Source organism: Bos mutus, chromosome 2 (assembly GCF_027580195.1).
Source record: "Bos mutus isolate GX-2022 chromosome 2, NWIPB_WYAK_1.1, whole genome shotgun sequence".
In the NCBI taxonomy this organism is placed as follows: Eukaryota; Metazoa; Chordata; class Mammalia; order Artiodactyla; family Bovidae; genus Bos; species Bos mutus.
The window spans coordinates 29,266,441-29,279,759 of record NC_091618.1 but is presented as its reverse complement, the minus strand read 5'-3'; the positions used below and the strand labels follow the sequence as shown (position 1 = coordinate 29,279,759).

The window sequence follows — 13,319 nt, the reverse complement described above, 5'->3', positions numbered from 1 at the left end:
TCCTCTCGCCCTGAAGCCCGAAGAGTACCATCGAGAGTTGTGGAGCAGAGTGGTGTGGCCGTCTCGGTGGGTGTGACGGGAAGTAGATGAAAGAATTCAGGGGCGAAGCCAAGTGGAGAGTGCCCAAAGAGCCGAGGGGTGAAACCATCGAGAGGAAGGGCCAGAGAGTCATGGCGGTAAGGGGGAGGAGTGACTGATTGCTGCAAACCACGCTGCTGGAGGCGCGAGCTGGGGTGTGGAGGGGGTTCGGGAGGAGGCTTCTGGGCGTCCGACAAGGACCAGGAGCTGAAAGGGCTTTGTCTGTGGCCTTCCACGCATAGGAATTTTGGAATTCTGGATCCTGTTCTGAGCTTCAGCAGAGTTCACTGCTGTCAGTTCACCGCACTGCGTGCCGGCATAAAGCAAACCGGCGGGGGGTCGGGTGAAGTGTGCTAGAAACGATTTGACCTCCTACCCCTTTCGGGATCTTACAGCCTAGAATCAGGCCCAGTCACATTTTATTGCGGGGCGGGGAGTGAAATTCGGGGGAATCTCCGTGGAAAAGGTAGCAGATGGGCGGGATTTGAACTCTATAGAGATTGAGGGAAATAAAATGGGCATTCCGAGTCAAGGAGGAAGGAGGCTTGTATATTTGTTCAACAGAGAATATTGGGAACTAAGCCATTAAAGGTACGTGGGCCCCGTGTTGTGGTGGCAGAGGAGTTTTCACCTAATTCAGGGACCTGTTGAGAGCCAGTCATTGGAGGTGTTGGAATAGGGAAACTAATGGCATTGAAGCAGAGCCTTATGAAGAACACTCTCGACCCCTGTAGAGCAGTTTGGTGAAGCATGACCAAAGTGGAGATCCACTAAGATGCCACTTCAAGAATTAAAATTAATTTCGAAGAGACAGTTTAGATGGGAGGTAATAAAAGGGCTAACAGGACATTAGAATGTAAAGTAGATGAAAGGATACCTGAAAGACATGATACGTGATAGCAAGGCATGAGGATATTGACAGATTGACAGAAGAGAGTAACTTCCCTGTTCATTCTGGCCAGTGGGTCCCTGTCTCAACTGATCCCAGGGACCACAAAAATGCTGTCCATCTATTATCCTGAAGTCGGTTATATCATTCAGTCAGGTTTAAGGAATTCCAGAATAGTGTCTGGCAGGACACAGGTATGAAACAGGATAATGAAAGGCAAAATGGGACAAGTGGCTCAGTCTCACCCCTTGGGTCCAATACCAGCCCCACCCCACTAAGGGAGGGTATTGAAGCACGTTGTAATACTGACCTGTCATTCCTCTCCCAGCTTCTGTGGGGCGCGAGAGGAATTTGAGTCCTTTTTTAAAACTAATTAGTGCTTTATCCCATCTCTACTGCCCCCCATCTCCAGGTCTTGAAAATGCCTCGGGGCCCGTGAGGTTCAGTGTTTTCCTTTCAAGATGCCCCTCTCAGACTTTGTTCTGGCCCTGAAGGACAATCCCTACTTTGGGGCTGGATTTGGGCTGGTGGGTGTGGGCACTGCCCTGGCCCTGGCCCGGAAGGGCGCCCAACTGGGCTTGGTGGCATTCCGGCGCCATTACATGATCACACTGGAAGTCCCAGCTCGAGACCGGAGCTACGCCTGGTTGCTTAGCTGGCTCACCCGCCACAGTACCCGAACTCAGCACCTCAGCGTTGAGACGACGTACCTTCAGCATGAGAGTGGCCGCATCTCCACTAAGTTTGAATTTGTCCCCAGCCCTGGAAACCACTTTATCTGGTAAGGCTGGAAGCCAGAGAGGGCTCTGAGAGTGGAAAAGAATGAGAGGAGGTGGACTTGACCTGTTTGTTCACCTCATTTTGCTCATTCTTATTCAGGTATCAGGGGAAATGGATCCGGGTGGAACGGAGCCGAGAGATGCAGATGATAGACCTGCAGACGGGGACTCCTTGGGAATCTGTCACCTTCACGGCTCTGGGCACCGATCGAAAAGTTTTCTTCAATATCCTGGAGGAAGGTGTGGGATGGCACAGACAGCATTTTTGGGGGTGGGGTGGGGGTGGCAGTTGCAGGGATGGAGTATTTGACATCAAAGGAAGAGAAGCTTGGAGAGGCGGAATAGGAGGATCTGGGTCCATGGAGCAGGGCCTGGGGACTGTTTGGGCACAGCTCTGCCTAGTAGCATGGCAAAGGGTAATTATGAGTTTTGTCTCATCTTCCCCCTCCCAGCTCGAGAGCTAGCCCTGCAGCAGGAGGAAGGGAAGACAGTGATGTACACTGCTGTGGGCTCTGAATGGCGCCCCTTTGGCTATCCACGCCGCCGCCGGCCACTGAATTCTGTGGTTCTCGAACAGGGTCTGACTGAACGAATTGTCAGAGACATCCGGGAATTCATTGATAACCCCAAGTGGTACATTGACAGAGGTGAGAAGCAGCTGAGGTCTTGGTGGCCAGATGGGGCAAATATAAAGCTCTATCCTCATTCCCATAGATGAAAGGGAAAGAAAGGTTGCCTGAAAGGAATGATTGCTTCCAATGCCAAGGCCATCAGGCCTCCAGGGAGCAGGGTTGGGGATGAATGTGGACATCTAGGGCAGAGTACATGATTCATTTGCCTTGATGATCATCCTGGCTGTATTCCTAGGCATTCCCTACAGACGTGGCTACCTACTCTATGGGCCCCCTGGTTGTGGAAAGAGCAGTTTTATGTGAGTAGAGTCAAACTTCTCTTAACCCTCAAACTAGAGAGAAATTGGGCTGGTGGGGTTGGAAAGGGAAATAAATGTGGGGAACAGGAAAACATGAGACACATGGAGCACTACTGTGAGGTGGTGGAAGGATTAGGCCTCAGATTCAAAGCTAGTACTGGAAGGAACAAGCAGTTGGACCCAAGGACCAGTTCCCAGCTTGCCAATTACCTGTCACCCCTCCATAGCACAGCCCTGGCTGGGGAACTGCAACACAGCATCTGCCTGCTGAGTCTCACGGACTCCAGCCTCTCAGATGACCGGCTCAACCATCTGCTGAGCATGGCCCCACAGCAGAGCCTGGTGCTCTTGGAGGACGTGGATGCTGCCTTTCTCAGTCGAGACCTGGCCGCCGAGAGTAAGTGAGGGGGTGTTCACGGCACGGGGGGGAGAGAGGGTATTTCTCAATGAGGAACAGTGGAATAAAGGAGAAATCCAGAGAGCAGGTGGAGGATACCTGGGTTAGCAATCAGAGTCCACTGGAGACATGGATAAGTAGGGGGCACAGTAAGCAGGGAGCAGACAGGGGTGCTAATTTGAAGTAGGGCTGTGATCACTCATGCTTCCTCTATGCCTTCCTCCAGACCCAATAAAGTACCAGGGTCTAGGCCGGCTCACCTTCAGTGGCCTGCTCAACGCCCTGGACGGTGTGGCTTCCACCGAAGCTCGCATAGTATTCATGACCACCAACCACATCGACAGGTAAGGAGTGAGGTACTCAGACCTGGAGGCGAGACTCCATCCCCCTCAGCCTCTCTGGAGGATCAGGAGGTTCGGAGGAACCATTTTGGGGGTGCCAGTGGCACTGCTGCTCACGACTGCTTTCGCTGCCTCTCTTTTTAGGCTCGACCCTGCCCTGATACGCCCCGGGCGAGTAGACATGAAGGAGTACGTGGGCCACTGCTCACGCTGGCAGCTGACCCAGATGTTCCAGAGGTTCTACCCGGGGCAAGCAACTTCCCTGGCTGAGAACTTTGCAGACCGTGTCCTTCAAGCTACAACACAGATCAGTCCTGCCCAGGTGCAGGGCTACTTCATGCTGTATAAAAATGACCCTGCAGGGGCCATTCAGAATGCAGAATCTCTGAGGAGGTGACAACTGGGCTGTGCCCAGCTTTCTTCTCCAGGAGATCAATAAACACCTGCCAAGCTACTTTAGTGTCTGACTTCCCTCCTACCCCGCCCGCCATGTTGGCACTTGAATAAAATCCTGGGGCTGTAAACATAGATGCCTCCAGGGACCCTCAGGTATCCACGTATACAAATGCTAGGGACGTAGCCTGCCTAAGACAAGGTGGGAAGAAGAGAGACTGTAGTAAACAGGAAAGTACTATCCTCTACCTAAAGGTATTCAGATACATATAGACAGAGAAATGTGGCTGCATGCACAGTGGCTTATGTAGCAGGGTGGGGCCTGCATATTCTGCTTAAATGTTGGCCTCTTCTGGTTTTCCTTGGAACCCACTATTCTAGCTGAGATGTCAGACTCTTCCTTTATCCAGACCTCAATCTCTTGGGAGAAGAGATTTCAGAACAAAATTGGGGCTACTCTGGCATGCTCGTCTTCCTGGAAATTTAGAAAGAGCCACACTTCACGGTTAGGCACTGGTGAGTAAGGAAAGCCAAACAAGGCCAATCTCTTTATTACCCATTCCCGACCCAATTCCCTGTCCCCCCACAGTACTGCTAGGAACCATCCTCTGACTCGAGGCTCACAGGTTCTCTTCGAGGACCAGGCCGGTAGGCTCCCCGACCCCGAGGCAGGCGGGGATAGGAAGAAGCTGGTGTCCGATTCTTGGCGCGTTCCCAGTGGGCACAGTCCCGAGTCCTGCGGGGTGGGGGACCCTGCCATTCACCAGGCCCCTTATCTTGGGGAGGACCTTTACCCCCTTGGTTATGAGACTCTGGCTTTAGGTCCATGGACTCCTTGAGGGGCCCCTCAGGAGACTGCAGTTCCTGGGTGTCACTGGTACCTTTGAGGGTATTGCACTCCCCTCCTTTCAGGTGCCTCCGTTCAGGCTGTCTCCATGGGCCTCGACTGGCCCGGCGGGGATCGAGCACAGCTTTCTGGGTCTCGCCCAGCTTTGGCAGATGTGGCCCAGCCCCTGGAGTCTTCTCACATGTGTACTGGGAGGCCAGAGGCAGAGAAACTGACAGGGCAATGTGAGTAGCTGATGTGGTGGATGGTTCGGTGGCAAGGGTGCTGGGCTGGTGGGATCCTCTGGAGACATCTATAGCTGACTCGGGTTCCAAAGGGGCAGGAGGCTAGGAGGAAGTAAGTAGAGACAGTGATGGAGATATAGTTCCTTAGAGCAGGGAACTGCAGGACCCTTGCCCAGAGACCAAGCCAACCGCCATCAGCCTAGACCTCCCAGGGTAGAGCAAAGCTCACCCATGGGCCATGGCAGGGGGTTGCTGATTAGGAAGGTAGCTGTCATCAAGGGAGGAGAGGGAAACTCTTCTCTCACCTGCTGAAGGCTGATGAAATACCGGTTACGCTCAGCCTCAAGGTCGATGATGCCCCCCCTCTCCTGCTGTCTCTGGTACAGCCTCTTGCGCTCTTCTTGCTGGCGCAAGCTCTCTGCATCAGGCTGGTACAGCTCCTGGAGGAAAAGGAGCAGAGTGGAACAAAGGGAAGAATAAACAGAAGGCAGACCTCAAATCCCTGCTCTTCCAGACTGCCTCAGGAGATGGGCTCAAGGTTCTTGGTTTTAACCCTTGGATTAGGCTTATTAGAGGGCTTCCCTCATAGCTCAGTTGGTAAAGAATCAGCCTGCAACGCAGGAGACCCCGGTTCAATTCATGGGTCGGGAAGATCTGCTGGAGAAGGGATAGGCTACCCACTCCAGTATTCTGGGTTGGAGAATTCCATGGACTGTATAGTCCATGGGGTCGCAAAGAGTCAGACATGACTGAGAAGTTGTGATGGAGAAGACTTAGAGTAGTGCAGCCATGAAATTAAAAGACGCTTACTCCTTGGAAGAAAAGTTATGACCAACCTAGAGAGCATATTAAAAAGCAGAGACATTACTTTGCCAACAAAGGTCCATCTAGTCAAGGTGATGGTTTTTTCAGTAGTCATGTATGGATGTGAGAGTTGGACTATAAAGAAAGCTCAGCGCTAAAGAACTGATGCTTTTGAACTGTGGTGTTGGAGGACTCTTGAGAGTCCCTTGGACTGCAAGAAGATCGAACCAGTCCATCCTAAAGGAGCTCAGTCCTGAGTGTTCATTGGAAGGACTGATGCTGAAACTGAAACTCCAATACTTTGGCCACCTGATGCGAACAGCTGACTCATTTGAAAAGACCCTGATTCTGGGAAAGATTGAAGGTGGGAGGAGAAAGGGACGACATAGGATGAGATGATTGGATGGCGTCACCAACTCAATGGACATGAATTTGGGTAAACTCCAGGAGTTGGTGATGGACAGGGAGGCCTGGCGTGCTGCAGTCCATGGGGTCACAAAGAGTCAGACATGACTGAGCGACTGAACTGATTAGGCTCATTTGGAATAAACTTTAGATTTCTGCTGGGGGCCACGGCTTTGCAGAGGGGGCCCAGGCAGCTTAAGCCCAATTCCTGAAGTCCCATTCGAAGCAGACAAGATGCCATTGATCTTGATTTAGACTAAAAGAGAGTTCTCTTACCATGGGCTGCTGGGGTTCAGGGGCTGCTTTCAGGGAGGCAAGATCGTACACGAGTGGCTCTCTGCACACTGGGCACTGCACACCAACGGCCTTCTGAAAAGAGAGGTGAAATCACACCCCAGCTTCCCAGCCCAAAGCACTCGCTAGCTGGCCAGCCTCAACTGCAGAGAGTTGGGACAAAGGGGCATGGGCCCACCCACGCAGCAGTGAGAGGGCACAGAGCGGGGGCTGCCAAGCTAGAGGTCTGAGAACCTTCTGAAACCACATGCAATATGATTACACAGATATAATGATGCCCTTTTTCCTGGACAGAGGTGAACTTTCATTCATCTCAAAGGTACCTATGACCCTGAAAAGGCTAAGAAGGCCCTGGAATGGAGGGATAGAAAGGCTGTGAGTCATGTAAACAGGGGTGAGGAGTCGACCTGTTCGGGTGCAGCGTGCTGCCGTTCCTGCTCTCGCTCCCGTCCCTGGGCCTGCAGCTCATGCTCCATGTGCTGGATGTACCGAGCCAGGCAGTGGCAGTGGAAGTAGTGGTAACAGGGTGTTTTGGTAAAGGCCTCCTTCTCCTGGAAGGAGGGTGGAGGGGGCACACTGTCAGCACTCTCCCCCCTGAGCCCCTGTGTCTGTCACCTGCAGACCCCCAGGTCCCAAGAGAGTAACCCACCTGGAAACCATAGAGGCAGATGACGCACTGGCCATGGGGGATGTTGTTATCTGTGAGAATTTCCTTCCCTTTCTGAGAGGAGAGAAAAAGCTGTTCAAATAGGGAGGCAGGGGCCGTAACTGTGAACGAAGCTTGTCAAGCTATTCCCAGGAGTGACTGGCAGGGCTGTCTCTCATGGGGCCAGTTTATCTCGTGGTCATGCATTTCAGTCTTGGTGATCTTTTCTGCTTAGAATCAATCCTTCCCTATGTGCCACTCCTCCCCTGCAAATCTACCTAGCTCCAAAATCCAATTTAATTGTTTTTCCACTAAGTCACTTGAAATACTGGGGATGAAAATAAAAACTTAGAAAAAAAAGTGTTCAGTTAAAACTCACATCTTCTGGGAAGCCTTTCTTTAAGTATCTCTCCCTCAATGGGCCTGTTGTGGAGTCAGCTTTCAGAAAGAAAGTGAAGGCATGGACACCCCAAACGGACAGAGAACTGGAAAGGCAGCAAGCTATGAAATACATATGTGCACTGTCACTTGGATAGCGACTACTCTGGAATTCCACAAAGTTCAAAGCTGCATCGTGGAGGCTGATTCAGAAATGCTACAGTGCTCCATGCCCATTTTGACTCCAGGCCACCCACCTTCATTCTTTTATGAACATTTTCCTTAAAAATTGAAAGCAGAGGAAAATAAGGCTGCATTTGTGTTTCTGATCTCAAACAAAAGTTAGCTGTGTATATTAACTTGTAGCTCGAGGCATAATTTCATCTGGGTTGTTTCCTTCATTAGGGTAGAAACTCTGAGGAAAAGAACCAAGACTCTTTCTATTCAGCTCCACTGGCAGACTACCAGAGATCTCTTCAAGAAAAGTAGAGATATCAAGGGAACATTTCATGGAAAGATGGGCACAATAAAGGACAGAAATGGTATGGACCTAACAGCAGCAGAAGATATTCAGAAGAGGTGGCAAGAATACACAGAATTATACAAAAAAGATCTTCATGACCCAGATAATCACAATGGTGTGATCACTCACCTAGAGCCAGATATCCTGGAATGCAAAGTCAAGTGGGCCTTAGGAAGCATCACCACGAACAAAGCTAGTGGAGGTGATGGAATTCCAGTTGAGCTATTTCAAATCCTAAAAGATGATGCTGTCAAAGTGCTGCACTCAATATGCCAGCAAATTTGGAAAACTCAGCAGTGGCAACACGACTGGAAAAGGTCAGTTTTCATTCCAATCCCTAAGAAAGGCAATGTCAAAGAACACTCAAACTACCGCACAATTGCACTCATCTCACGCACTAGAAAAGTAATGCTCAAAATCCTCCAAGCCAGGCTTCAACAGTACATGAACTGTGAACTTCCAGATGTTCAAGCTGGTTTTAGAAAAGGCAGAGGAACCAGAGATCAAATTGCCAACATCTGTTGGATCATCGAAAAAGCAAGAGTTCCAGAAAAACACCTTCTGCTTTGTTGACTATGCCAAAGCCTTTGACTGTGTGGATCACAACAAACTGTGGAAAATTCTAAAAGAGATGGGAATACCAGACCACCTGACCTACCTCCTGAGAAATCTGTATGCAGGTCAGGAAGCAACAGTTAGAACTGGACATGGAACAACAGACTGGTTCCAAATTGGGAAAGGAGTACGTCAAGGCTGTGTATTATCACCCTGCTTATTTAACTTATATGCAGAGTACATCATGAGAAACGCTGGGCTGGATGAAGCACAAGCTGGAATCAAGATTGCTGGGAGAAATATCAATAACCTCAGATATGCAGATGACACCACCCTTATGGCAGAAAGTGAAGAGGAACTAAAGAGCTTCTTGATGAAAGTGAAAGAGGAGAGTGAAAAAGTTAGCTTAACACTCAACATTCAGAAAACTAAAATCAGGGCATCTGGTCCCATCACTTCATGGCAAATAGATGGGGAAGCAATGGAAACAGAGACAGACTTAATTTTTTGGGGGTCCAAAATCACTGCAGATGGTGACCATAGCCATGAAATTAAAAGATGCTTGCTCCTTGGAAGAAAAGTTATGACTAACCTAGATAGCATATTAAAACGTAGAGATATTACTTTGCCAACAAAGGTCCATCTAGCCAAAGCTATGGTTTTTCCAGTAGTCATGGATGGATGTGACAGTTGGACTGTGAAGAAAGCTGAGCACCGAAGAATTGATGCTTTTGAACTGTGGTGTTGGAGAAGACTCTTGAGAGTCCCTTGGACTGCAAGGAGATCCAACCAGTCCATCCTAAAGGAAATCAGTCCTGAATATTCATTCGAAGGACTGATACTGAAGATTAGCTCCAATACTTTGGCCACCTGATGCGAAGAACTGACTCAGTGGAAAAGACCCTCATGCTGGGAAAGATTGAAGGCAGGAGGAGAAGGGGATGATAGAGGAGGAAATGGTTGGATGGCATCACTGATTCAATGGACATGAGTTTGAGTAAGATCCGGGAGTTGGTGATGGACAGGGAGGCCTGGTGTGCTGCAGTCCATGGGGTTGCAAAGAGTGAGATGTGACTAAGCAACTGAACTGAACTGAAATGGCAGACTACTCTTCAAATGTTCATTTATGGCTAGACCCTCCAGGCAAGATCTCTAGCTACTATCAGTTGCCAATGCCAGGAGAACAAGAAACACACTCTTGGTGAAGCATGAAAAATACAAGTTAAAGAGAAAAAATAATTTTGTCAAGATGCTGGTACACCCGTGGTGGATTCATGTCAATGTATGGCAAAACCAATACAATATTGTAAAGTAAAAAGAAAAAGATGCTGGAATAGGCAACTTGGGGAAGCTACAATGCTGTCTTTTGGGGAGATTTTTTGAAACAGAAGACAGTCTCATCTTTCTGGATCAGTTTTGGCCTTACCCAAACAAGAACTAAATGAATGTCTCCAAACATATTTAAGATTCTAGGCTCAAAACCTCTGTTGAGAGACACTGCTGTAGCTGGAAGGGAAGGACATTTCCCCAGGCTAGCACATCTCTTACCTCGATGAGTTCATAGAGCATGGCAGTACCCAGTCCAGCCTCAGCCACGTGACTTAGCGCCTGTGAGATCCTGGCGGGAGAGGGCAAAGCAAACATAAGGCTGCCCTTTCCACTCCAGACTGAGTTGTTTCCCACGTTTTCCCTGCTCTGACTAGCCCGACTCACTTGTGGATCTGTTCATCTGAGAGTCCTCGGGGGTTACGGATAGAGATCTGTGGCACCTCATGGGGATACTAGAGGGAGAAAATAACATGTTACTGCTAAAGCCCTCTACCCCAAGGCCTCTCCCTTCCTCCCGTTGCTGCCATAGAGGCCTCACCTGTGTTGGAACCTGAAGCACCAAAGTGAAGCAGACATACTGGGAATCCTGGTCCTCTGCAGTGGCAGGGTGCAGGGTGATGTAGATTTCCCATGGTGATGACCTGCAGGTGGATGAAGTGGAGACCTGGGATGTAACTGTGCAGGGGCTTGATGAGAAGAGAGTGAAGTGGGCAGAAGAAGTGAGCTTCAGGCTCTTTCTTTTGGGGTGATTAAAGGAAGTGTTTGTCCATATGACAGAAATATTTTTGAATCAAGGCTCACAGATACTGCATGGAATCCTCTTATTACCAAGGGGACTCCTGCCCATCTCCAGTTGAACACGTACCTGCCATTTCCTTTAACCACCTGTAGTTCGTCCAAGTAGATAGACTCTAACACTTCAACTTCAGAGGGAAGGACCCTAGAGAGACCAGGGGAGATTGACTTACTGTTACAACTCTTCATATTAAGTCCTACTAAGGTCAACAAAGGCTGGCTTTGTAGAAAAATGGCCATCTGTCTGAGTGTATTCTCTTGCTGACCTCCATAAAAATTCAGGAAATGTTTGTCAAGTGGCCAGGTAGAAGCATGAGAATCAGTGTTTTAGAGATCATTTCTGCCAACAGATGAGCAAACAGATTCCCAAAAAGATGAAAAGGCTAGCCCAAATCTCAAGACTTAATGGAGGCAGAATTGGGACCAGAGCGGTTTCCAGCTGCCTGTTTTAAGTTTCATTGCACTGTTGGCTGTTTGTTAGTGGCCATCTCCCTGACCCAGAAATATGACATTCATTGATTAGCATTAAAGTTACCAATACCACTTCTGGCTTTCCTTACACCAGTGTTCATCATGGATCCCAGCATCTACACACACTGCCAATACCAGTCATTGCAAACCTCCTCAAAGGAGATACCAACTTGAACAGATCTATGTGCTGTAAAGGCTGTGCTGCAATTGAAGAGCCATCAGCCTTGGAATGAGGAACAGGTACCAATCACTTACCAGCTATGTGATCTGAGTAGGTTCTTTTATCTGTCAGCCTGAATTACCCCGTCTACCACATATAGATACCATCACCCACTCCAGGGTTATCATAAGGATGAAAGGTGATTTGTTTATGTGAAGTGCCTAACAGTATTCTGACTATACTAGTTAGTCTATGTCCCCTTTTTTTCCTGTTTGTGTATAACCTTTTCCCATAAAAGGAAAGACAGAGGGATGTAGTTAATATATTTATGGTCCCTGTTGTCTGACTGATCTAGCTCAACCTGCCCAGGTCAGGATCCTGCGGTCCTGATGTAAATCAGAAGACACACGTTTCCTTAAAAGAAACAGGAGATGTAATGCCACTGAAGATGAGTGGCTGGCTAGAGGGCACAGCTTTACCCAGATAATATGTGGAAAGATACATGTTTGGTTTGCTTTCTCATACTTATATCTTATCCCTTCTTCACTAAGAACAGAGTTGCCCTAGCTTGATATGTGTGTGTGTGTGTGTGTGTGTGTGTGTCTGTGTGTATACAGAGAAAGATTGATTCTCAAAACTTTAAAAGTCTTTTTAAGTCCTAAGCAGACAATATATAAAATAGATAATGTAGGTAACAGTTGAGTAGTTCCAGCTGGCAAGAGAGTCAGAATGTTAGAGCACCACAGACTAGCTGTACAGTCAGTACTGCCCTTGTCATGGCACAAAGTGTCCCCTTAGAATCTTAAAGTCCCCCTGAATAAGTTGTAAACTACATCTAGGAGGTCTCAAAAAAGGCTAGCACTGGCTGGGCTCCCTGAACCAATGAAACACTGAGGTACAGCCTCCATCAAGAGGTCCTTCAATACTTCACACACCCTACCTGTGACTTGGGTTCTGGATGTGAGATACGGGATGGGACGGTGGTAAGATGGTGACAGATAAAAAGGGAAAGGGGAACTGTAAAATGCCCTAGAACTAAGAACTAAGTTTTGGAATCAGATAACCTGGATTCCTAGTGATTACTATGTACCTTTTGGCAAATCATTTAATCTCTTCAGGTCAGGTCGTCTCAGGTGCTATACCACAGAGTTGCTAATGAAAAGGAGGCTTCTGTATGTTACAAACCAATCTTGATTCTCTCAGCTATTCTGAGGTGGATGACACACCCACTTTTTTAACATTTAAGGACACTGACTCACAGAAGCTAGGTGGCCTGGTCAGCATCACATAGCTAATAAAATGTGAAGTGAATCCATATTTATTTCCAAACCCCAGAGTCCTTCCAGGTTCTGGTCCCCTTGTTAAGAATGTTTAAGAGAAGGACTAGGAGAGCTTTTGTGAGGTGTAAAGCTTTATTCAGACAACAGTCCTCATTAATGCTATCGGTAAGGGAGACGGCTGAGGCTGAGGAAAGCCTCAGCGAAATAGACTGATTCAAGGGGAATGAGGAACGGGGGGCTGACTGGAGGATATCGGTTCCGGGGATAAGGGATGGGGGAGAGATTTGATAAACTGGCATTCCCCCGCACCGGGACCCTGAGCAAATCCACTTCAGATAAAGAAAATGGGACGGGGTGAAGTCGGATGATCGAACCAGATAAGGCGCGGCCTGAACTGGCCAGGCCGGCGCTGATGCGGTCTCCCGGTCAGACAAGCGCCCCTCCACCACCCGCCCGCTCCTCAGCCCAGTAGAAATGTCAGCGTCTCTAACATCCCTCATCCCTCGCCCCGCCACACACGCCCGCCGTACGGACCATCCGCGGCTGCCGCTAGTCCCCTGGGCCGGATTCAGGCGGTCAGCCAAAGCCCATGCCCCCAAAGTTACCAGTCCTCATCCCCTGCAGCTACCGACGCAGACACCGCCATGTCTTCTGCAGCCCGCAGCCGGAACCGGAAATAATCTTCGCGCAGTCGGAGGCGGCGAGTTAAACAGGGGAGGGAGGGTGGCTAGCGGCCGTTTCTAGGCAACCGCCGAGTCCGGGTCCTTAGATGGTCCTGATGGCCAAGGGACGGTTCGGAA

At 49.1% G+C, this 13,319-nt stretch overlaps 2 protein-coding genes across 5 annotated transcripts; one reads left to right on the top strand and one right to left on the bottom strand.

The window, feature by feature from the left end:
* Window positions 1–33: 33 nt before the first annotated feature.
* BCS1L (BCS1 homolog, ubiquinol-cytochrome c reductase complex chaperone) lies at window positions 34–3,869 on the top strand. 2 transcript variants are annotated; one of them, XM_005889657.3, is made up of 8 exons: window positions 34–176; window positions 1,380–1,748; window positions 1,847–1,986; window positions 2,199–2,393; window positions 2,614–2,677; window positions 2,905–3,074; window positions 3,301–3,418; window positions 3,560–3,869. In XM_005889657.3, the coding sequence occupies exons 2-8, from the start codon at window positions 1,429–1,431 to the stop codon at window positions 3,810–3,812; spliced, it is 1,260 nt and encodes a 419-aa protein (XP_005889719.1). In that variant the 5' UTR covers window positions 34–176; window positions 1,380–1,428; the 3' UTR covers window positions 3,813–3,869. The 2 variants fall into 2 exon arrangements, with proteins under 2 accessions (XP_005889719.1, XP_014331851.1); XM_014476365.2 differs by lacking the exon at window positions 34–176 and adding an exon at window positions 407–669.
* Window positions 3,870–4,322: 453 nt separating this feature from the next.
* Window positions 4,323–13,241, bottom strand: RNF25 (ring finger protein 25). Of its 3 annotated transcripts, none has more exons than XM_005889661.3 (10): window positions 13,125–13,214; window positions 10,679–10,753; window positions 10,352–10,454; window positions 10,198–10,265; window positions 10,033–10,102; window positions 7,032–7,103; window positions 6,790–6,933; window positions 6,365–6,454; window positions 5,185–5,319; window positions 4,323–4,981 (listed from the first exon to the last, which is right to left on the bottom strand). In XM_005889661.3, the coding sequence occupies exons 1-10, from the start codon at window positions 13,163–13,165 to the stop codon at window positions 4,403–4,405; spliced, it is 1,377 nt and encodes a 458-aa protein (XP_005889723.2). In that variant the 5' UTR covers window positions 13,166–13,214; the 3' UTR covers window positions 4,323–4,402. The 3 variants fall into 3 exon arrangements, with proteins under 3 accessions (XP_005889723.2, XP_005889722.2, XP_070242812.1); XM_005889660.3 differs by having other exon boundaries at window positions 6,365–6,457; window positions 13,125–13,210; XM_070386711.1 differs by lacking the exons at window positions 6,790–6,933; window positions 7,032–7,103 and having other exon boundaries at window positions 6,365–6,457; window positions 13,125–13,241.
* Between the last annotated feature and the right edge of the window lie 78 nt (window positions 13,242–13,319).